A 25470-nucleotide genomic window follows, 5' to 3' on the forward strand; every position below is an offset into this window, starting at 1 on the left:
CTAAATCCTGTAAGCAACTACAGATACTACTTTTAGAGTCAGCTGTACTTGTTTCCAAATACCCAGTCTTCAAGACTATACATTATGACTTTTTCTAAAATGTAAACTCAATTGCATCATCTCTATCTTATTGTCCAGCTAAAAAAAAAAAAAAAGCTTTTGTAGAAGGGTATGTGATCTATTAAAAGTAGTAACCTAATAATTCTATAACCAGCTGTGTTATGACAGTTGTCAGATTCAGCTACTTGCAAATAAAGCATCTGTGCTCAGATAAGTAAAGGAGATGTGACTTTTGGAAAGAGATTATATTTGATGCACGTATAGACAGTATTTTAATAATCTAGTCCTGCAAGTTGCTGTCATGAAGATCCCCAGCTGATTTTATACTGTTCATATGGACACAGAGCTCTAAAAACAAAGTTGCCAACACCACTGTGACTCCCTTGACTCTCCAATCTCTCCCCTACAAGAGATGCATGCTTCTACTAAGTAAAGAAGTAAAAATGTATAGTGTACAGGCTCATTATTTGAAATGTGTGGTCTTTCTGCTGGATGGTAACTTTCCATCTCCCATTTTTGTGTTTCTAACAAAGGTTGTGAATGCTTGGGCTATCCTGGTGGCAGCAGAGCCTGTACCCCCCACATCCCTCCTGTTTTGTTCTCTTAACATACTGGAGATTTTGATTGTTGCATATTATGCAGATGCTCATGTATTTCCAATCTGTATAAGGATCACTCCGCTCATACTGTCAACATTACACAACTACAGTAGCATTTGCAAGTTTCTCATTTCCCACAGGGTCTTTTGAGACCAGAGTTTTTCTCTCAAAGTTTTGTTTCAGAAACCACAGAAAGAACAGCAGGATGTAACAGATTTTACTTTCCATGCCGGGGACTAGGGAGAAGGGTTTAGACAGCAAAAGCCTGTAATCCCATGTCGGAACTATGATTTTCTACTACCATGTTTACAGCATTAAAAAATTAATAAGCCAGACAGCAAGCCAGCCCACTGCCTTGGCGGTGCTCAGATGTGCCTTTGGTCAATTACTTAATATCCTCTCGATTTAATGTATTTTCCTAAGTGGAACTGATCAAAAGTTTTTACTGAATGAAATTATTTCTTTCTGTGTAATGATTAAATTCATACCATACTGAAGCTAACTGGAGGCCCCAAATAGTTTCTTGCAGTGGAACTGTTCTAGACTGATGCCTGCAAACATTGAAATGGAACATGTCTCTTTAAATTCAAGAATCACATCAAGATTTTAAGTCATAGGATAGGTATTAAGGAGTATCGCAATGCAAGAAAATCCCTAAAAATTGTGTTCTACAACTTGTAACAAGGAAAAACTCTGATCTCACATTTTCATGAAGGAAGAAGGCTAACTTCTCCAGGCTGATTGGACCATCCATCTGCCAGTGACACAAAATACTGTTCAGAATTCCAAATTGAAATTAATGATTAAAATAGTGCTGTGTAGTGACATTCAGCAAATGATGATCCAACTGTTTTCACCTTTCACTCATGTCACTGGGACTCATGCTTGTCTAAAAGAGAAAGAAGTCAAAAGTATCTGACTGCAAAACATGAACAGTGTGATGTGAAATCAGATTAAACTCTGGTGGAAAATAGACAAGAGTCATCATGACCAGTCAGCTTGGACTCATTGACAAAAGTCCTGGGGCCCTAAAGTCGGTGATAAAACTCCTGTGAAGAAAACAGGGTGAGGATAATTTGTGAATCAGCATTAGCATAGTCCATGGTTTGGAGCATAGTTATCTGACTTTTAGAGGGCAGTGTGATCGGATGGCCTGTTTAGATTGGGATTAAGTAATAGGATGAGTGAGATTTAAGTAGGCATTTGAATCCTAAGAAACTGACTCAGTTCAACAGCTCTGTGTGCCTGGATTTTCTAGTGAAGTAACTATGAATGGCACGTAGTTAGGGCTTGCTTTATCACCCCTTCTGCGTGCTGCCCTCCTTTGAAGTCTGAGCCTTTCCCTCCCAACCAGCTTCATTGCCGCACACACCGACCCACATGAAAGAAAGCTGGCGCTCACACCGAGCATCATTCACTTCCCCAAAACCATAATGCATCTGACATCACTGCAGTGACACACAGCAGGCAGTTTGCTGTTGAGCTACAGCTGTGCTGCAAAGTGTTTCAGCTGAATTATTGGGGTGCTGGTGACGAAATCAAGGCTATTGTCTGTTTTGTGCTAAACAGAGAAACAGTTCATTTTCTTTGTGGTGGTACGCCACCAATTCCCCGAGGACTTGCACACCAGTCAGGTCAGTTGACTGGAAGAAAAAATGAATTAAAATTAATTAAAACTTCTGTTTGGTTTTTGGGTTTTTTTTTCAATTGATATACCATCTGTAATAGTATGTCTGTTATCCCAAATCCAATTAACACCAACACATCAAACTTTGCCAAAATATTTGACAAAATATTTCTATTTTTGAAGAGCATCATATCCTCATGGAATTTTATTCCATTAAGAATTGTCTAAATGGCATTAATTTAAAATAGCAATAGCAACATTTTAAAGGTGATAAAGAATTATAAGATACTGAATTTCAATTTAAAAGCAAAAAGAAATTCTACAGTAAAAAAAATAAACTGAGGCCACCTATTGACAATATTAGGTAAAGAAAAACAAAACCTCATAGCCCAATAATTATATATAAAATCAAGAATTAAATATCTAGGAAACTTTGGGTTAGTGTTATAAGTCTTATTAAACATTTTATAGTAAGAGCTGAAAAGTCAATGGTTTTGAAGCCATTTTAATGTTTCTGTACAATGGCAAAAAATATGAAAAAAAGTCTGATTTGTCTTTAAAATTTGTCTGTAGCCTAAATGGAAAAAAACCCTCACATTTGGAAAGACTAATGGGCAAACTAGGAACTATAAATTTTAAGAATGACTTTTTTACTTGTCTAATATATTGTGTAATATCACTGATGCACATCAAAATTGACATCTGACACTTTCTATGCACAATTGAAGATGTGGTCATAAAAACATACTTTTGTTGAAGTATTTCGTTGGTAACAATGGTAGGAATCACATCATTTAAGCCGGCTCAGAGCAGCATCCTGAGGGTGCATGTTTAACCTTGCTCTGCACATTCAAGTACAAATTTGTAAGACACATCTTCCTGACCAAGCTCTTATACAAGAAAATTATCCATTTACTATTTCGTGGCCTAAGAGAGACGTTTTTTCAGGTGCCAGATGCCTTAACCAACTTGTAAAATATCCTTAGCACTTTGCAGCATGCTCTGTTGAAGAACATTTTTTTAATAACTCCAGTAATGAAGAAGAAAGGACTGTTCTGTTCTGTTCTGTCACGCTGTAACTTAATTAAGCTGATGCAGAATGATAGAAATAGAACCCATTATTGCAAATAGAACTGCCTAATGTAAGTTATGCCAACAATTAGTTAGGCTTCAGTGAAAACCCAACATCCCTTAGATATTAGAAAAACATGAAATCACAGCAGTTATTTTAAAAGTATCCGATATGATGAATATTTGGCAGCTCAGCTGGTGGCTAGTGGCTTGCCACCACGTTGGGCTGCCATGAGACAGGGCTCGGATGTGAGATGACCGCAACAACACCACTCAAAATTCTGGGCTGCTGCAGAAAAATTGTGCTAAAAAATGTCACAAGCAGATGCCAAAATGGAAAAAGTGAAAGGCAAGACTGAACTGTGCCCTAGAATGAAAGTATCCTTCTTGACTGGCTTCTTGACCTCCTGGAGTTGCATGAAGAAAGTCAAGCTGTTTGTCTCACAGAGGTAGCAAACTGCTCCCCCAAGTACCCAAAAAGCATATGCTCCTGCTGACAGCAATCAAAATCATCCATGAAAGGATACAGGCCTGAGGCAGAATGATGGGCCCAGCTATCAGCTTGTAATCTGTAGATCACTAGAGCTCTGCATAATGTTAGCAATCAGAAAAAAATAATATGATGGTGTCAGTTCTGCACCCCCAAAGCAAAAATATACACAGTCCAGCACACATGAAAAAGAACCCATGTGGGAAAAGGTAAAAGGTGTAGGTTAACTTTCAGCATCTAGTTGATTTGTCTTTTGCTAACAAAACCACTGAGTTATGTGCCTTTGAAGAAAGTTAGGGGCTCTTGTGTTTGAAGGCTGATGAAGTTGTCTGGTTAAGGTCCCTTTCTAGCATTGTAAAGTACTAGAATCTACATTTTCAAATCTAGGCCCTCCGGTGAGACAATTAATCTGCTTCATTCCTGGGTACAAACACTCATTTTCAGAATGACTGCAGAAGATGGAGGGGGTCAGAGGTCTGAAATTGAAGCTATTTACTCAGGAGTCCAATCAAAAAATTGCTATTTCACTTCTAGAGCCAAACTTAAAAATTTTGGCTTTATCATCTTTGAGCTTCAATTTTTTTTATCTGCAAAGGAGAAACAATACTTATCTCTTAGGATTGTGAGGTGTTTAATTCATGGATATTTACAATATGTCCTCAGCTTTGGCTGAAATTTCTGGCTTCTTTGCATGAGCAAGCCTTCATGAGAGAGTCTGTTTCTGGCACCACATTAAACCTTGCTTTATAGAGGGTTCTCTCATATACATCAGATTGTTATGGGCACAACTATTGAGTCATGGGTGCAAGTGTGGTAACAATTTATTGTAGTTATTCACACAACGTTTCCATGCACAGATTTCAAAGGCGGACTGAGACAAGTTGAGAAGCCAGTTCTTTTAACTTTCTGATTTCTGCTCTGTGACTGAAGAGATTAGATTATTGGAAAACATGCTATTAGCACTGGCTTGCAGCCAAAGGGTCTGCTATGGATTCTGCAAGGGGTGCTGTGCTCACTGTAAATTAAGGAAAAGAGCTGGGTAAGTTACTCCAGCGAGGAATGTTCCCTTTGGGAATTGTCCACAGCAAACGAGAGCTGTGGTTGGTGAGCAAAGAGAAACAGGGAGAAGAAAAATAACAAAAAAGGTCAGAAATTTCAGGGAAATAAAAGGCTCTTTTTCTCCTCTACACTAAGCACTAAGTTAACAAGCTTTAATGTTCCTTGATCCCTTTTATGCTACTTTCTGCCTACCCAGACCAAATTGGGAAAAAACACCATTCAATTACCATGTAAGCCCATGATTAAATTCCTCCTCATTCCAAAAAGCACATCAGCATATGGTTACCTACACGCATATGTTACAGACCCCTTGACTTCAATTAGACTTGAATACCTGATTAAAATTAAGGACTCATTCTTGAATGGCGGCTCTTGTGCTTGGAGCAGACACTTATCTTCCTGAAGTAGGCAAAAGCCTAACTCCTAACATACTAACTTTGAAAATAACGCCTTGAACTTCTCAGTCATTAACTAACTCAAAGTTAAACATTTCCATTTTTTAGCTTTTTACCCAATAGTTTTGGGTAATTTTGTATTGGCAAAAAAAAAAAATCAATATTTTCAACATAATAACCATGTTTTCATGGTGTCTCGGAGAGTAAAACCATTATTCTTTTCTCCTTATTTTTAGAAGATTTGAAAAAAATTCTCTTCCCTAATACTGAAGAGAAAAGCATAGCTGTGTGAATTCAAAAGACTTATGTAAGGCTTCTAGCACTACTTTATTAACTTTTTTAATTAATGTTCATGCATTTTAAATCATTGCCATTATATTTAGGAGTAAGATTCCTACAGTGCTGGGAGTCAACAGCTCTGTACCTTTGTGTGTCAGCAAGAGACTCATCAAAGATAATAATTTCAGTGCTTTTTAAATATAAAAGTGTTTGACTTTTAGATTACTAAGTAGTTTTATAAGGGGCTACTAAGCTATATCCTGACAGGAAGGCAAAGAGATTGCTTTGATTTCTGTAAGACTCAAACCAGTGTCCTATAAAAGGAGAGACTCAAAGCCTGTTCATTAATCTCTAAAGTATCTTTTTCAGCTTAAATCTGCTGTTTGCCTTATAATACTTTCCATACCAACATGATATGTAACACTCCATATGGAAAAAAGCCAGTACCACAAAGGTGTTCTCACAGAAAATTAGAAAGAGGTGTTCAAAGGCAAGCTAAATAAAATGGAGGCCAAATGATCAGGGAAAACATTTACAAAGTTTATCACATACATGGGGAAAAGAGAAGTATAATTAATGCAAACTATCATGATTCCAACCATCCTTAAAACCCCCGAGAAAATGATATAATCACACAGCAACAGCATCAGTAAGACTCCAAATATACGAGCAGTTCTGTAGGGCTTTTCACCCTGTAGTCCTCAAAGCACTTTACAGCAATCAAATGAGATGCAGCTCCATGATGTAAGTAAATGCTTTAGGGGCCATGTTCCCTTTAACAACACATGTTTGGAGAAGGATGGGAAATGCAATGCCTGCCTGTTGGCTGCTATAACCACTCTGAACTGAGACATTTGGGGAACTCCTCGGGCTGAAGCTGTGATTCTTGCCAGCAAATCCAGATTGGTTGCTATGGGTCTTACTCTGCTTTGTGTTGCAAGAGGAGGCACAGCCATCCCAAAGCCCATGCCAAAGCAATAGTTCAGTACCAGGGATTAAGAAGGGACAGTGCATCTCCTCACTGCTACTTTTCCACCTAGGAAGATCTCTAAGCTTTGACGGGTCTTGCTGCTTCATAGTGCTGGAGAGCTGCTGGTGGCAGGCAGGGCATGGCAATGAGGGAAATTGGGATGTCCAATTCTTCACTTCCAGCAGGAACACGGTTTCTTGGTCACAACATAGGGAGAGCGCTGTGTTAGACCCTACCCCAATTCTCCCATAACAATTTTGTAGGCAAAGAACAGGTACATGAAGATTTATCACCAAAAGTCTTTCACTGGCATAGAACAGGGCTGAGCACAGACATGCTGAGGCCTCGGTCAAGTCTGCTCTTACAGATAAAAAAAGCATAGTAAAATCTGCAACTGGCTTAGAGGACTGTTTTCTCCAAAACCAGCCTTGTCTGAGCACACTTCACAACAGTTCTTTGTCTAGCCAGTTAAAAAAAAAAGGCAGTCTGTAACAAGACATTGTCCCTAAAATACCTATGCTATAATGATATCTACCACTGGAAGTAAAGATATAACCCATCAATGGTTGGAAACAGGCATCAGCGAGACTGCATTAATTAAGATAAAATTTAGAAAGCCTTGGTAGATAAAATTACTGCAGCAGTCTCAGGGAGGCAGTATAATCTCAGTCACATGTAAGTTTCAAATCAGAGGTGAGATATCTGTTAAAAAGCATGCTGTAGCTTAGCCATAAATTATTGTGCCTGGGAAAGGAACTATTGAGTGGATCCAACAGTTTATGCTGAGCACCTTGCTGAGCACATATGCCCTTGCTGCTGTGCCCCTCCCTAGGGCTGCATGCTGGCAAGATAGCCTTTTGTTAGCATTTTGCATTATGATGGTATCAGCAATATCACAGTTTTCTTACTCACAGTGGGTTGTGTTATACTTATCAATCTAATTCTAACATTTTTTTAAAGATAACAAAATAATACCAGATAAAAGCAAATAAAAGTACCATATTTCTAATATAAGGTGATGATCCAATATTTTCTTTGCGATTTGAGAACTAGTTGTTTCACAGGAGATTTCAGAAATTAAATAAACTTTAATTTCCTTATAATAAACTCCACATTGACGCCTTATGAAGAAAATTGGAATTTTATGTCTAGTAAGGTTTCTATGTAGCATATCTGCTGAATGAGGCATCAGTGTAAGCAAACAGATTGTAGGAGTAGGATTGTTGATGTTACCATTATATATTTGTGCAGGATGGAGAGTGGGAGAATATCAAGAAAGTATCCTTTTGATTTCACATAATTTTCTCTTGTTGTGTCTTAGCCACTTGTCTAATCTACTAGGTTAATAATGCTCCTGTTTCTTGAAGAGACCACTACAGCTTTTCTAGAGCATGAGTATCTTTTCTACTTGGCCTTCTGAAACTCTTATAATATGCACACACAGAGGTACAGAAGAAGATAAATTGCCTTACATGCTACTTTCTTCCCTGCTGTGACACAGAAGCCACCAGCTCTGTAAGACACCATGATCAGAGATGGAAGTACCCACCAAGTTAGCACATTCCTGCTCAGTAGCTCATGCCCAACCCTCCAAGCTGTCCAGGTTGCTTTTATTTATTTCTCCAGCTAAGTCACTTATAGAAAATCTAAAGTCACTTATAGAAAATTGTGACTAATTTTGAAAGGCTGGATATGACTATGAAACTGAGTTGAAAGAATGAACACAGATTGGTGTCTAGGATAACCCAGACACATTATCCAGACATTTTATTTAAGGTAAGTGGATAAGAAATGGGAAGGAGACTGGTAGCTTTGAAAACTAGACATGATGCTAAGAGGTCCACCTTACATGCATTATTTGTGCATACCAGACATTTCCACCCTGGGAAAGCATCATAGGAGGTCTGGATAAACTCCAGGCCTTTTTCTTGCAGGACTTAACCTGTTCAAGGTGGACCTGGAGTCAAATGTTGTATCCAATTTTTACCCCTTCTATATTGGAACTAGCAGGTTCTACTCACTGACCACTGACAATAAATAATTAAAATTTTAAAAATCTCTATCACCAACCTCTGTTATGATAGAAAAGTCTGCTATGGTGTGCCCAGGCATAGACATATACCTGCTGCTCATCGTGTTCTTAAAACATCATTTACTTTTTTAAGCAAACAAATAGGCTAACATGTAGATGTGTTTATACATCTTCATTCATCTCAGTTGGTTGAAAAAGCAGCATTTTTTATTCTCAAAATTATGTCCACTGGAAAGAAACTTCTGTTAGAATAACTTAAGTATTTCATTGATGCTAGCCACTGCAGTCTTTAGCTAGCTCTTTTAGAACACCAGTGGCTGATCGCAACATTTCATAATAAGATCCAGAACAGTGTGAGTGTTCATCCTTTCTCAGCCCCTAATATCCTACTGCACAGGGAATGTTTAAGATGCTGTATAAACAGGATAATTTTGGAATACAATAAGAGTTTAAAAAAATCCACCAGACCAGTGATTGTCTTTTCCCCTGTAATACATGAGAATTCTTGATATACTTTGAGGTGGAAAGGGACTTGGTGGTTTGGGGTTTTTTTGATTTTGTTTTTTTTGGGTGGGTTTTTTTTTGGGTTTCTTTTTTTGGGGGGTGAGGTTTTGTTTTTGGGGCAGACCAGAGAAAAGCAAAATTTGTTTTTTTTTGGGTGGGTTTTTTGGGGTTTTTTTTTTTGGGTTTCTTTTTTGGGGGGGTGAGGTTGTGATTTTGGGGCAGACCAGAGAAAAGCAAAGATGTCAACATCTTAACAGAGACTCTGAGTGCTCTTGTGGTTTATACGGATCATTTAAAATACATTGGTCAGGGTAACACACTCTGCCCATTGCTGTCTGGAAGATTTGCAAGCATGGTACACACTCGACAGAATGCTGTCTCTGTGCTGATATTTGTAATGATAACACACTGACGCTCAAATTACACTGTGTTCTGGTTGCTGCTTTCTGTCTTGCCCTTTCTCACAAGCAGCCTAGAGGTAGGACTTTCATATGCATTTGTTAAGAGTCTATAGCTGCAAACATTAATAAGAGCTATCACTTAGGAGCAGTTACTTACACTTTGTTTAATCTCTAATGGATTCTTCTAAATATTTACAGTAGAACAGTTGTCAGACCAAATGCTGGACATTACTGGCAACTTCCCAGCAGCCAAAAAGGAAAAATAGGGAAGAGAAAGAGAAGAGAACCTACTTTTGCATTCTTTTGTGGGGCTTCAGTGAGACAGGTTCTGCATTGAGTAGCCTGGTGGCACCGAGCAAAATGGTCCAGAGGATTGTGCAAACCCCAGCATCAAGTTGTGGTTCAGTCATGTAAAACTGCCTCTATTTTTGTTTATCTTGGGGAAAATTACTGTTTGACTGTTTGCTTTGCAGACACTGAAGTAAATAAACTGTGTGAAAGGCCAGTGGCTGCTACAAGAGGTGGAAGAGTTCCAAATTGTTTGGGGGTGTCAGTATAGCACCTGCTGTTCTCTTGGACAATCTCTTGGCTGGTAGATCTGGAGCCTGCAATATTTCTCTGTTGTTGTGACTCCCTGACACAGGCTGATATAGACGTTAAAATAAATAAAGTTAATATTATGAGGCTGAAAGAAAGCCCTTTGTGGGCCTCATCTCCTTAGGCTCTGAAGTTACCTTGGCTCTGGTGAGAGCAGGGTGTGAAGCAGGTGTGGAGAAGTAACAAGAGGATGAGCAGCAGTAGGAGTTTGTGGCTACTGGGAAGGACCTCTGTGCCAGTAGCTGCTGGCTAGCAGATCACCCACCAGGTTGTCCAGCTGTGTCTAACAAGTGGGGTCTTGGGCAGGCAGGAGGAGGGGACGGTGGCTGCATCGCTGCTTTACAGCTGGCAGAAGTGCTGGTACATGGGAGGGGGCCCTGAGACACCAGGCACTTGTGTGTCTCGCTATCCCCCACTGTGTCACAGCAGGTCTGTACTTACACAAAAAGGCACCAAGGATTGTTGTCTTTCTTTGGAAAAGTTTCCATTGATTTGAAAGTAAGAGCCTTGCATGAATAAGAATCTATGAATTTACCCAGATATATAAGTTTTCTGTAGCATTTGCTATTGTAAAGTCCTGTGTTAATTTTGAGACGTGTGTGTGTCTGTGTGTGTGTATGAATGCATGTATGAGAGGGAGAGAACTCTCACTGCCTACAACTGTTCTGCCAAGATAAACTTTGGAGCATTTTATAAATTAACTCTGCTCTGTGTGTTTATTTTTCTTTTGGAGATTCTAAAAAGAGACTGTTCAACCCATCTTATTAGGGGCAGCACATTTTTTTAAAGAGAAAAATAAGTTCCGACTCTGCACTGGAAAGTATTTGCTATTTTCAGCAAAAAGTATTCTTTCCTTCTGACCTGGCATATTAGATAAGATTTATATTTCTGACCTGACATTAGGTAGTTAAGATTTATTCTTCTATATTAACTTTAGTGAGCTTGCAAGCTATTCATTTACAGCATAGGGAATATATTTATGGCAGAAGCAAAGAAAGTTCACTACAAAGTAGTAAAATATGTTATTAGGAGTGTCCTGTAGACTGATGAAAATTGTGAGTACCCTTGCAGCTGGCTCCCTTCTGACTCTTTTTTCCTTCTTTGTTATTTCAACTTTAAAACTTGAATTTGAAGTCAGTTTCAATGGCAAATAACTTAAAAAGAGTCCAGATGATTCTAATATATCCACATATATGTACATACACTTATGCTTTGATTGAGAGGTGTGGGGAAGGGGATAACAAGTGACTTGAATTCTCTCCGTGTTCTGCTGGCAATGACCCAGGCATAAGTAACATTGGACCTCACTCTCCTGCCAATATAAATCAGGAGGAACTCCACTGGGGTATAAAGCTGGTGTGTGAGTGAGCGCTGAATCAGATCTGGAGCTTTTCTCTATCCAAAGGTGTGGACCCAGGCAATCTGTTAATGTCCAATTGACTTAAAGAGGGGAACCGCAGACTATGATGGAAACCTGGAAGTACTTCAAGACTCTATAGGCAGGTTGGAAAGGTTGGAAAGTTAGAGGCCTCCTATTGAAATCAGTGGCAAAACCTCCCATTAACTTCAATAGGAAAAGAATCAGGCCCTAGAAATGTCTGGAAGCCAGAGAATTGCATGGCTCAAGAAAAAGGTAATAGGAGCTGATGACTTGCACCAATAAATCACCAATGCAAACCTGGCCATGCTTGGTTTAGGCTCAAAATTGCTTTCATCTGATGTTTGTATGAAACTTTTTCATTGTAAAACCCTAAAGAAGAACTGGCAGCTGAGAGAGCTGTCTGAGCACGAGGCTGACGGCTGGACAGGGTGTGGTACCTCCTCTGCCCCTGCGTCATCGGACGGAGTCCATCTTAAAGAGAAGCAAGAAACACTGGCCTGCCTCTCAAGACAGCAATGCTCACACTCTGCTGTGAACCAGAGGATTTCTAATCCAGAAACTTTCAGACTAACTCTGTAAATCCACTTAGACTGAACATTTTGGGGGAAGGGGATTATGGCTCCACAGCAAGCCAAGAGGAGGAGTAGATGTTTCCATTTGTGGACATTATTTAACTCCTGTCACTAGAGAGAATAGAGATGTGCAGAGCTTTGAGGAATTTAATGTGTTGGAGAAAGGTCTTGGCATAGGGAAAGTTGGGACCATCTGGCATTACAAGAGCTGGGAATTGCTTAAAAAGCATAGTGAGCAGAGCTGCACATTGCAGTTCAGCTGAGGAACTCTGCTGCCCATCCTGTCTGCAACAATGCAGCTGAGGAGGAGGATTCTACTTCTGAACAAACTCCTATTTGTGAGTTGTACTGAGTCGAGGCAAACTGCCCTGCCACATGTCTTGACCATCCCTGATAGAGTGGTGGGGAAAAGCACAATGTTGTGGACGGGGCTTTCCTCCCTGCTCAGTATTTTTGCAAACAGTGCATTTTTTCTGCTGGTCCCCGAAGGGTAAAGCAGTAGACAAACTGGATGGATAGTTTGGTATCTGTGCTTGGTCAAACAGCCATGGACATGTTTGATGTCAGCTGACACATTCAGAGTAGTTCACCACTTTACAAAAGTGGTGAACTATTCCTATTCTTGCATTTGATAGACCTTAGGGCTACATTCTCTGTTACTCTATGCAAACCTTCCCATCCTTCCTTATATTTACCATAGTCTCCAAGGAATCACATCTTTCTGTATGTGCAGAGATTTATGGCTTGTTTTTACAATTTGTCTCTGTAAATCAAAGAAGTTGTTCGCTGCTTCTTCTCTCTCACCAAGAAAACCCACTGCTATCATCAAGTCATCACACCACAGCTTAAGGGCATCCTTTATCTTTCCACCATTTCTCCCCAAAACCCTGTCTCAGCAATGCAAGTTGCAATAATTTCAATAATTTATAATTGAAAGGGAAAACTATGTCGAGGCAGAAACTTGCTTGTAGATATAAACAAGGGAGTGAGGATGAGAGAACACTAAAAACATGTTTCTTTGGAGTGACACTAAGGAAGAATCGAAGTTTCTAAGACTATAAGAAAATAAATATTTTTAAAATTGATTTGACAAAAGTCACATTATTGTACATCCTGTATGTTGGATGTATGACTTCATGTGAATTCTGGTGTGTCTGTTCTGGTTCAATGCATTCACCTGCTAGTTCTCATTTCCAGTAGGCTTGGGCTGGGTTCATGTGTTGAATGGATTATGACAAGGACATGGATCATACATGTGTTAAATCTGGCAGGCCAATGGAGCTGGTCTAGACTTATTACTCCCTCTGCTACTTGCCACTTCAGAAAATGCAACATTTTGTGTCCATTCCTGTGCTCACTTGCTTAGCTAATGTTCTCATTTTGTGAATTACATCAGGCACTACTTTGAGAGATAGTGCTCAGGTTTAATATCTGAAGGAACAGAGGGAAGGTAAAGGAGGGAAATGCTCAGGAGTACACAGTGCTGGGCAGGGTGAATAAGTACAACATCAAGAAAGCCATAAAATATTTCTCCTACACTTTTAATTGGCAAATTTCATCAGTTCTCTGACAAAAGACAGTGGAATACCCTCATGTCCTGTAACAGCAACTCACAAAGTGAATTACAGACTGCATTTCTGCTCATTTTCTTGGTGATTGGCAACAAAAGCCTCCCACTTATCATGTTTTTTTAGTATCCTGTATAAACATTTAGGCTGGATTCAGTGCACATGCAAATTTTATGCTGGCAGGGCTCTGTGAGATACTTGCTTCCTGACATGAGTTGTAACTAGAAGCAGAATCAGTCCCTTAACCTTTGTGACATGTTTATTCTGCCTAAACCATCTCCCATTAAAAACAATGCAGAGGCTCCAATTGAAAACCTTGGGTTAGTATGGCATGTGCCTTATGATTGTGACATTTCTGTTTGCTGATAAAAGAGAGGAATATTGTCTTGCCTTGCATGTGCACAGATGCAGTTACAGAAGTGTACCCATATGCATGGCCAGCCCCAGGGAACACCAGCAGCAGTGCAGCTGCATTGTCACAGTGGCAAGGAAAGACCCTTTTCACTGGAACTGCCAATTTTCCCTGCCCAGAGCATAATCTCTGGAGCATCATCTTTCTTCCAAGTGGCTAAGTAAAATTCCCAACCTAGTGATACAGGTCTTTTGAAAAGCAAGAAAGGTTTCATAATCAAAAAGGGAAGGATCCATATAACTTTCTGATACAGTTTTAAACATGACGAGCTCATCAGAAAAAAAAAAAAAGAGGGTCCCCTACCAAGCTTCCCGGACAATTTTTCCGTTGTTTTTTTAATTTAGCATTTGGTTTAACCCACACAAATTACTTTGTTTTCCATGACCAAACAGATAAGAACAGTGGGAGAAGAGTTGGAGTTTTCAGACAAACCAAAGGACTTCATGTGGAGTCAAAAACTTCTACCTGAGGTTATCAGCATGAATTTCTCCTATATTTTAAGACAATCTCAAAGTGAAAATACTTTAATTCTTGCTTGTGTTGATATGAACTTTTGTGTATGTATGGGAATGCATATATGCAGATATAGATATTAATGTGTAGAGGAGAAGGGAGAGATGACAATGCATAAGGATGAGTTTTTCCAGTTCTAGGACAACAGCTGTGGGGTCAGGGCGTTCCAGGGTAATAACTATATAAGCCAGAGAATGTTTCTGTATGAGTTAAAGAAGACAAGATGGAAGATTCTGCTTCTGAATAAACTCTCTTATAAGCAGTACTGCAATTTCTGTGACTGATCTCTTTTGAACAAAATGTGTCCAAGGTCTCTGCATACTTCCACATGAAAAACACAGGCCCTTTTTCCTGTTCCCAGAAGTAACCACAGCCAATCATGGAACCAGACTAGAAGGCTCAACTAGCACGTTTCACAGATGAATAATTTACTTTTCAAGAAATTATGCAAGGCTTGAAAAAGGATTAGAGATTGACTTTCATAATGCTTGGTGGTCTTTTAGAGGTAGCTATGGTTAGAATCCTCCTCTCTCACATAATCAAGAAATTACGAAAATGCAAGAGAAGGCTACTCTTTTGATTAATCTATTTTATCCAGACTCAGGTGTGATTTATCCTGAGGGAGAAATGAACTTCGATGCTCACTGGGTAGCTGGAAATTATGTGATTTCAGAAAGAGGTGAATAGCGGCCTGTCCTCATCTTGAACTGGCACAGTTCACAGTTTCCTTTGTGGCCAGCCAGATCCTCCCCCACTCAGTGCTTCTAACCTCCATAAGGCTTGGGAAGACCTGTGTTTAGCAGAGTATCCAGGTACAATACAAATGAAAGCCTGTGTGAAATTTCCTCCATAATTTTCAAGTTCACAGAGTGACTGAGACCACACAACCATAATATATGTCACTGCTTGTTAGATATCCTGAACTCAGAGATAGTAATGTGGCAGCTTACTTTTTCTATGTTTAAAGGAAGCCAGGGCTTTAAAGCAGGATTAGTATCTTAGTTAATTACTCAGATGAAAGAACCCAGTCATGGAAGAGAATAAGCATTTTCAAATCATATTGATTTTGTAGGTTTGTAGCAAAAATAAATTATGCCAATGGACATAAAATGCAATATTTTTGTCCACAACCTGCCTAGAGGAACTAGTTTTTTATGTTTAACTGTTCTTCAAAATGACTTTGGTCTATTCTTCAGAAATAATGTATGAGCTAAGCAGCAATAAGGATGCCCTTTTGCTGACATTCTCTTGCAAGCTGAATCCTACTGACAGATTTTTACACGTCTGAAACTTCTCCTCAACTGGCGGTTTAAAAAGCACATTTAAATAGTTTCATTCCTAAAGTCATGGTCTTCATCTTAAAAATACTTGTCTAGGACATAGCACAAGTTATAAATTCTACACTCTCATACAGAATTCTACTTTCCCTTTTAATACGCCCTCAACTCTGAAACTTGTCAATTGCCCAACTCTTCATAAAACATAAACACAAGAGACAAATGTGTGATTTCATTTTGGACTGCAAAACAAAAACTGTTGTGGGGTTTGGTTTTTTCTTTTGCAAAACACAAAATCGTGTCATTTTGTGAAGGCCTTCATGATCTTGCTATTAAACATCTGTGGCCAGCATGCCCAGCACAAGAAGGTCTCATTTCAGCTGATTATTTTTAGTTCTGTGTTATACTAAAACTTTCTGGAATCTTCATCCATCCCCATGTGTTTGCGAAATACTTGCACTTAACATCTGACTCCCATGTTGAATAAATAGCCTTTGCTCCCACTTTTCTCTTTGGGAGGGCTAGCTCTTCCCTCGGCAGTAACATCAAGTAATATAGCACCAGCAACTCATTATTCAGTGGCATAGAAAAAGTGAAATTAATAATGAACATTCTAGGAAAAGGAAACAGGGTTATGAAACACTTGCCGACACTGGCTTGTGTAATCTTCATGAATAAGCAACTCAATAATGCTGGGCAAGTGCGTGTGGGAGGCTCATTCTGGAGAAACTGGCTGTTTTCCTCTCTCTGACCAGTTGAGCTGTTATGATAAAAAATGTTGTTGCTAAAGAAACCTGTAATAAATCCTAATGGGAGTATTGCATGTGCTGATAACATACATAAACTTTGTAAACATATTAAAGTGTCGGGTTTTAGTAGCTCTGGTTCATGTGGATGTTCGTAAAAGTTTTTCAAGGAATGCAACGAAAATCTTGTTCCACCAGCTGGCTGCTCCTACGATGCTGGTTTACGTGAGGCCCTTGTCTCCCTTCCCCTTGAAACACAGCCTCACCCTGTAGGGAAGCTGAATTAAAATACCTCAATCCCTAACTTTGCTGTGACTTCCCATGAAAACGCTATCACCAGTGAAGCTGTGTACCCAGGGAGTTATTTGGGGAGAAGTGGGGTGGATAAGCTGGTGCTTGGTAAAGGATTTATGCTGTTCCAAAGATCCCTGCTTTGTTTCGAGATGTTCTCCATTGACACCTCCATTAAAGTACAGCTGGCAGCTCTGAGCAAGATATTTCAGTTGCCTTTTAGTAGGTGAGAAGAGTTGGGTGCCTACAAAAGGGAAAAAATCCAGCACGCTAAACAAAGGAGTCTTAACCTGGTCTGAAAAGATGAGCTCAAAAACTGTATCAAATCCTGGATGTCCATGGAATTCAGGTGCCCTGGCACCACTACACTGCACTGCAAACCAGTACATTCTTTAACAAAAGAAAGGAGAATTCACTCTTTTCTTCTGAAATGCACCAAGAAGGGAGCAGCAGCCTTGCTGCCCCTTAATCATACAAAAGCTTAGCTGCTAAAACATTTGGCCAGAAACTGAAAACTTTGAGAAAGTCTCAAAGTCTGCATGAAAGAACCTGAGCTCAGACAGATCCTCAGTGCCAGTAAGATGAAACATCACATTAGGAATGGCAGAGCATCTGAGAAATGTCCATGTGGTGAGGGTGAGGTGGAAATTAAGCATTATTTGAAGGTGAGGGACTCATATTTAAATCCTGTCCCAGACACACCTTAGGCACCTTATGTCCAGTTCTTGGATGTGAGCCTTTTTGTGTTTGCCCTTGCCTTTTACAGGAAGCCACAGGAATCACACATCGTTACTATTCCAACATCTATCAATGACCTCCTGTTTCATTTTACAGTGCCCCAAAATCTTATTTACCCTGTAGAATATATTAAATGTCTGAAATCCCATCTAGGACCTTGAAATTTTAAACATGAAACCTATCAGGATACTGACACACATTATGAAGCACACATATCAGCACTACGAGAACTTGGTGTAAACCTGTAGATTTGGCTTTTACTTTTATTTAAAAGTACTACTGTAAGCATTCTTTTATGCTCTTCCTCCCAATTATTCTATTGTGTGGAGCCAAAATATCAGTGCAAGGCCGGGGTGCTGATTCAAGCTGTCAGGAGCTCAGTGGCACTGCCACAGCCAAAGGCTCTCCCAGTTCAGCTCTGGTCCCCGTAGGTGAGTTCTTGCCTAGGAGCACTGGAGCAAGATGTGTTTTGTGGCTCCTTTACTTCAATGGCTGTTATGTTGGTTTACAGGAGTAAGTAAACTATTTTAAAATGCAAGGTGGATAGCTCATAATCTAGAAACTGAAACACACAGAAATGTTTATTAGTCAGCTGTCGTACAACCGTAGTACAATCTTTCCTTAAGTAGCATTGCTCATTGCACTGCTCTGCACTAGCAACAAAAATAAGGTTAAAGTACTCATTAATAAAATCTGTTAGATTTTATTATGACAGAACATCTAATTTTACTGATTCTGCTGTCACCAAAAACTCAGTTATTCAATTAGTTATAAAAGAGTTGGGGCTTTTGTCTTTTTTTTCTTTTTTTTTTGAGAGCCATAGCACGTTTAGTATGAATAAATGTTCTCTGAGTACTTTTTTCTGAAGCATTGTTTGTGCTAATAGCAGACAGACAGACTTTTGTATAAAAACGTACATGGTTTCAACTGCCTTTTGTCATCTGATAAGATTGCTTTGTTCAGAATTATTTTGGTAAAAAAATTGGCAAAGTGATTTTGAGTAGTTCAGACTCCAGAATTAGAAGTGAGACAAAAATAATTTTTTTTATTTGCTTTTATATCTCCTCCACCAAGCTTTCGCAACTTCTAATTTAATTTCAAGCAAAAGGGACAATTCACTGCAGGGGAAAAATCGTTCTTAAGAACATCCATCGTTTTACTGGAGGAGTGTTGCTAGTAATCACTGTCTATAAATGATTGAGTATGAAATGACAGACAGCTTGTTAATGTTAGCGATAAAGTGCAGTGGTCCAGCCAGCACACTTACTTTGCAAAGCAGAGAGCAAAATGAGCATGCTAAACAAGAGAAAATGAGTAAGTCTGATTTTTGAGTTCTAGCTCAGATTTTATCAGGTGTAACACTTCCATAGTCTCCAGTGAAAAATTTATAGCAAGAGGAAAGAGCAGAATGGGGATTGGCAAAGGCTTGGTACGTTAAGGGCAAAGCTCAAAAGAAGAAATTATTCTCAGTTAACTTGTTTGGCTTCAGTTGGCTCAATAGGTGGAAGTAGTAAAATAGTGGTACTTTTCATGTGATTAAGAAAGATACTGCCTCCCAAGCAGCTTAAGTATCATAGTTTTGAAAGGTAAGAGGCATTGTTTTATCCTCTTTAGGGGTTTTACATGTTTGAATCATGCAATTTTGCAAGTATTTTAGTATGGGATTTCTTCCAAACTCAAAATGTATCCTGAGGTCCTGCAGAAAAAGCTCACTCCAGCTCCAGCATAATGCACAGGACTTTCTCCACTGAAAGTAAAGGAGGCAGGTTAAAGCTCTAAAACCTTCTTACCAATAATAGCAATATTTTATTCCGTCCACAGAGAGAAGTAGGATTTTTCATGTATTTTCTGGTATACCATCCTACATCAATGTCTTCGAGAAGTTGTGGTATCGTGTATTTAGAGTCTAACATGAATTTTACATAGTATAAGAAATGTCTTCAGCGGGTCAAAGAAAAAAGAATTGAAATTATCACCCTTTCAGATATCAGGTATGAAACGGGAACTGGTCAGTAACGTCCTTTAGTCTCTGGGGATAACAACACTTATAGTTCCACATATGCTAGTACGATCAGGCACGGATTTTACATACATACCAAGTTATTTTTTAAAAAATAACACAAGCAGTCTATCCCTATCATGCTTCTAAAGCTTTCAGCAATTGGTAGGGATTTTCTGATATTTAATTGTTTAAGATATCTCTACAGTGAGATATGTTCATAGTTTACGACAACACGATGGAAGAGCTTCTGCTTCCAATGATTGCAATAGGAATTTTACTGTCTATTTTTAAATGGACAGTTTCTCATCCAAAAAATGAGAAATATAGCTTACTTCCAATGATTGCAATAGGAATTTTACTGTCTATTTTTAAATGGACAGTTTATCATCCAAAAAATGAAAAATATAGTTTAATTGGGGAAAAAAAAAAGAAAAAAAAAAGGACACGCTTGTCACCAGCAAAGTATTTACCCTCAAAGTGCTAATATGAAGAGATCACAGAAAAAATTATCAGCAGCATACAAACACTTTGAAAGAGAACTAACAGTAATTCAATCCTGCCCAAGGGGGGCTTGCTTCACAGCTGCTTGCCTGGCTAACTTCTGCTTAAAACTGTTGCACTGAGATACAAAATTATGTCTATTTTTAAAAATTGGTAATAACATCTATATTACTTTCCAACTCTGTAGTACTGCCATCTGTGATGTGCCAACCCTGAACATACATGTAGATATCAATAATACATATAGGTGGTGAACTATTAAAAGAATTGCTTCTGCAATAAAGTATTCTTTTAACTAATAATATAGTTCCTTGGTTTTTGCTGACATTCTGCCTCCATATGAAATACACTCTGCTCAAGAGTATAAAAAGACTGAAGAAATAATTTTACCAGTTGGTGTTTTGTCAGTATTTTCCTGATTTGTTTGAATTTACATAGCTATCTATACAAATTGGCTGTTAAACACCTCCATAATTTTGAGTTCGTAAGTAGTTGTATGCAAACCAAGTCAGAGATGCAGAGGGTTTGCAGACTGGAGCCCTCCACTAGTAACTGTGACCAGAAGCAGATGCTGGGAGACCTGCAGTCCCACATCAGCAGAGGAATGCGCAGAGGAGCAATGGAAGGCAGGTAGAAAGGTAGGCAGGAAGGTAGGAAGGAAAGAAGGCAGGAAGGCAAGGAAGGAGCACTGGGTATCCTGGACATGATGCTGTAGTGAAAGGCAGGAGGCAATTTGATGGGCTACCAATAATCATGGGAGTTCTACATCCAAATTGCATTTCCATAAAATCATATAGACTCACAAATGTAACAGTGTAGTAGAAATACAGAATTTTCTGTTACTTTGCTTATTCTAGATTTCCAGTTTTAGTCCATGGCTCACTGCTAGTCTACAGGGTCATGGCAAATGGTCTGCTGGTCACTGACAGACCCGCAGCAAATAATATTTCATTTCTGTCTACTAGAAGGTCAGTGAGAGATGTACATAACTGTCAGTACTAAGTTTTGGGGGTTGGTAGTAGTCTACAGAACCAAAATATTTTGGAGCTATTGACTTGATCCTCCTTTTTTTTTCCCAAGCAAACTGCAATCACTGGCCAACACGCAGACGTTCTTATTTATTGGTACGCTAGTCTATACTCAGCTGCATATTACTCTGTCTTGTAAGACTCAAACTAGCAACTTTGTTAATCTTGATTGCTCTTATCAGAATAAACCCACAAATTTCTCTGCTAGCGGTATGTTTGCTTTTAAACTTTTATTGTGTTCTACGTCTAATTCTGGACCCACTCATCTGCCTGCACTTTGTTGTTCACTTCAGAGGAGTTTTATCTCTCCACAGCCGACTATATCTTTACTACTGATCATGGGACAGAAATTCATTATTCCCCAACTAGAAAATTCAGTAGGAGTTTGGAGAGCAAAAGGATTGCAAACTAGACATTTCTCATAGGAAGGATTACTTTGGCAATAGGTACAAAATAAGTAATGCTTCAGGACCAGATCCTTCTGATGGGGTAATTTAACAAATGAACTTCAATTTATACTAGCTGGGACTCTGGCATGGCGTATTCCGAATTAGCCAGTTCAGATTTTATAATTTCTTTACTTTAAAATATGTTAGTCTGCAATATAATACATGAAACAGAGGACTCTGATAATAACCAAAACAAAGCAACATGGGCTCACTGACTGCTTGATGGGAAGTTATTTGTACTATATTTAAAAATAAGTAGGTTAAAGAGAAATTTTAAAACATTTCCCTAGAAATGTGCTTATGATTTGTGATTAAAGGAGACTATCTGAGCAAAAGAAACAGAAATCCAGGGAAAGTCTTCCACGCAGTAGATTAATTTGACAGGTGCCGTCTTTATCTGCACACGATAATTATAACAGAGTTGCGTTATTCACTAACAGCGATTCATGGGATTTTAAAGCCAAAGTGATTAGTGGAAGTGATCATAACCACTTTTATAATCTTTCATAAACACTCACTCTCTAATTCTTTGCTTCAAGCTATGTAACCACTATTTATACCAAATCATGTTTTACAACCAGCTGGATTTGAAGACCTCGGCCAGTAGACGATGAATAGCATGTCCAGGTGAGGCATTCTGAAAGGCTTCTTGCCTTCACTGCCAAAATAACAAGGCAGATTCCCATTCTGACCCTCTAGCTGTGGTTTTCCAGCCACTTGTTCTGCTCTGAATTTATCTTAACTCCTGCATTTTAACCATAAAACTTCGAGCAAGCGCTCGGTACCTTCTTTACGGTGTACCAGCCTGCTCAATACTCGCGGCCAACACTTCCGCCCCTATTTCCCGAAAGCTGCCCCGCTATGCAGGTTGTCTGAGGACGACCGAGGTGGGACGGCGCTCTCCTGGAAGGGCACAGCGGCGGGACACGCTCGGCGGCGGCGGCTGCGCTGCGCCCAGCGCTGCGAGCGGCCGGGGGCAGGAGGCAGACCTGCCTTCTCCCGCCGAAAGCGGGGCAGCTCCGGGGCCGTGCCGAGCCGTGCCGTGCCGTGCGGCGGGAGCCGAGCACCTGCAGCCGCAGGGACAGCAGAGGTCGCCGCCGGCCCGGCGCTGGCCCGGCGCGCCGCGCTCCAGGTGCCGGGGCGAGTCCGGGACGAGGGGGCCCCGCTCCGCGCCCCGCGGGGCCGTCCTGCCCCCCGAGCCCTGCCGTGCCCCCAGCCCCGGGCTGAACCTCTCTGAAGCTCTGCCGAGCCCGTCGGGGTAGCCCTGCGGCTGGGGGTGGGGGGCAGCCGCAGCTTGCGGGCCCGCGGTTGCCAGGGGTTAAAGGAGTGGGTGGGAGGTGATGGAGGCTGCGGAGCCCTCCCTTGCCAAGGATAATAAACCGGATGCCCTGACATGTTTTACTTAGCCCTTAGTGCTCCCTCGCCGTGGGGATCGGAGGGCTGGAGCCCCGGTCTCTCTCGTCCTCAGCTCCGCTTTAGGGGCACTTTAGGTGAATCAAAACTTGTTTGCAGGAGGCAAACCATACAAAGGAGGCTTTCAAGGGCCAGCCGTGCCAAGCAGGGCAAGGGAGCGAAGGCTGAGCAGGAGAAAATTAAAATAACAGTACCTCCCCTCCCCGAGGAAGTAACTCAGTTACTTCTTGCTGATGAAATGCAGGGGGCTGTGTTTTATGACATTTCCTCGGTGTCTGCAGCTGTCAGGGAGAGCGGACAGGCATGAGCAGCCCCTCCGCGGTAGGTGCGCAGAAAATGCCTCCAGAAAATGCCTCCTGGAGCAGCGGCGGGTCCGATTCGGGCGGGTGGCGAGGCCGGGTCGGGGGCGCGTCCCGGCGGCCTCTGCTGCCGCATCCCGCCTCATCCATCCACGGCTCCTTGCGGCAGGGTCATGGCAGAACTCCGTCCGGCGGCACTGCCGGAGGTGTCACCCCGGATTCGAGCCCACGCCGGAGCCAGAGACCGCCTGGCCGTGGCAGCGCCCCGCCACCTGGACAGCGACTTCCCAAGGGGGCGACTCGCTGCTGCCTCCCTGTTATTTCTTCCCCGATGACGGGGGGCTCTCCTCTCTAGCCCTCACGGGGGGCAGGGAGCTTCTGCCAGCACCCTGGGCACTGCACCTCGCCCCCCCGGCCCCTGCCTGCCTCTGTCCCGGACCCGGGCGGAGATGGACCCGGGCCGGTTAAATCAGAAGGGATGGACTCGCCTCATCCCATGGGATAAAAATTTTTAAATTAAAAAAAATTTAAAAATTCAGGGGTCAGTCCCAGGACAGTGGGTGACTAGTGGCCAGCGGAGGCTGAAAGCGCTGCCGGACAGAGCCGCGACACCCCCAGCCCCCCTCCGCATTGCCGGGTGCCAGGCTAAACCTAGAGCGATAATCTGTACTGCCCGTTCTTGGGAAGGGGACTTCGTGGCCGGGATGGAGAAAGGCGCTTAGGGCACACCGGCAAAAAGTTACCTGTCGTGTCATCAGAAAAAGGGAAAACCTAAGAAAGGACGTTCCCTTTCACCAGACATTAAAATGTAAAGCACCCGACGCAGGTCCTCCCAGAGCCCGCGCTGCTCATCCCGGTGAGGTGAGAAAGAGCAGAGAGAGGTCAAAAATCGCTTTCATCCCTCCAGTTGAATGAAACTGCCTGCAAATCCGCTCGGCCGCGCCGCTGACGCGGGATTGGGTTCCCAGCGCACTCGCCCGGGCACCGGGGGCACGGAACCCCCCGGACAGGTGAACAGCACAACGAGAGGAACCAGAAGTTATCAAAGTATAAATCTCTTCGCACTTACTTCTTCCCTGTCGCCGTACCCTGGAGGCGTGCTGGCTGCCAATGTATTCCATAAAGTTCAAAGTGATAAAAAACCAAGAAATCAGTCGCAATTGCATAGTAACCCTTTGAGAGTTCGACTTCTCCTTTTCGTCCTTTTTTTCTTTCCTTAAAAAAAAGAAATAATAAACCGGGGCGGTAGGCGGCAAGGGATGAACACAGCAGCAGAAATACCTGCACTGAGATCCAAAGCTGGGTTTGGCCGGCTTGATGTCTTTTGCTTTTTTTTTTTTTTTTGTTTTTTTTTTTTTCCTTTTTTTTTTTTTTTTTTCCTTTCCCTTCCCCTTCGCTTTTCCTATTGCACTTTCCAGGAGTCTGCCCCGCTACCTGCCGCAAACCTCAGAGGGCAGTCAGCAGCGGAGAGGAGCCGAGCAGCCGCCGCCGGGGTCCATGCCGGGCCGGTGGCCGGCAGCATGTTGTGAGGGTGCCGGGGTGCGTGCGGCTGTGCGCGCCCGTGTGTGCGCCGGGCGGGCGAGGTGCCGACAGGACGGATGGATGGATGGCGGTGGGAGAGGAGTGTGCGAGGGCGGGAGCGGCGGGGGGGCAGAGGGGGGGGGGGGGGGGGGGGGGAAGGGGGAGGCCCCAGCCCCGCCGCCGCCGATCCGGAGCAGCCGCGCTCTGCGCCGCGGGCACCGCCAGCCGCCGGGCGCAGGTGGGCCGGGCCCCCCCGGCTCTCCCGCCCGCCGACCAGGAGCCCCCGGGCTTCATGCGGGAGCTGCTCCTGAGCGGGGCCCCGGGGGAGAGGCCCCGGGGCGGGGCGCGCCGGGAGGAGGCGAGCCCCAGCGCCCCGGCGCGCCGGGAGGAGGCTCCCCGCTCCCGGCCGAGCCCCCTCGGGGCATCGGCGCCCGAGCATCCTCCGGCAGCGGGGCCCGCGGGCCGTAGGGCTCTGCAGCCTCGCTGGCGGCCCCCTCCCGCAGGTCTCCGCTTGCCTCCCCTCCGCCGCCGGCCTTCCCGGGGTCACGGCGGCGATGCGCTGCCCCCCGCGCCCCGGCCCCTCCGTGGGGAGGGCCGCCCCACTCGCCAGGGGACGGGGCGGGGTGCTCAGCCCCTTCCCTGCCGAGGGGGACGCGGCGCGGCACCCTCTCTTCC

At 42.2% G+C, this 25470-nt stretch overlaps 1 protein-coding gene across 1 annotated transcript in view; it reads right to left on the reverse strand.

Moving 5' to 3' along the window:
* The window catches only part of RSPO3 (R-spondin 3), a 58484-nt gene extending 33564 nt beyond the window's left edge, over positions 1-24920 (reverse strand). Inside the window, exon 1 of the mRNA XM_039707229.1 lies at positions 24344-24920. Within this exon, the coding sequence (XP_039563163.1) occupies positions 24344-24440 (97 nt within the window). The 5' untranslated portion in view covers positions 24441-24920. The remainder of the gene's footprint in view (positions 1-24343) is intronic.
* Positions 24921-25470: the final 550 nt, after the last annotated feature.

Source organism: Passer montanus, unplaced genomic scaffold, assembly GCF_014805655.1.
Source record: "Passer montanus isolate IOZ18808 unplaced genomic scaffold, ASM1480565v1 scaffold2, whole genome shotgun sequence".
NCBI classification, from domain to species: Eukaryota; Metazoa; Chordata; class Aves; order Passeriformes; family Passeridae; genus Passer; species Passer montanus.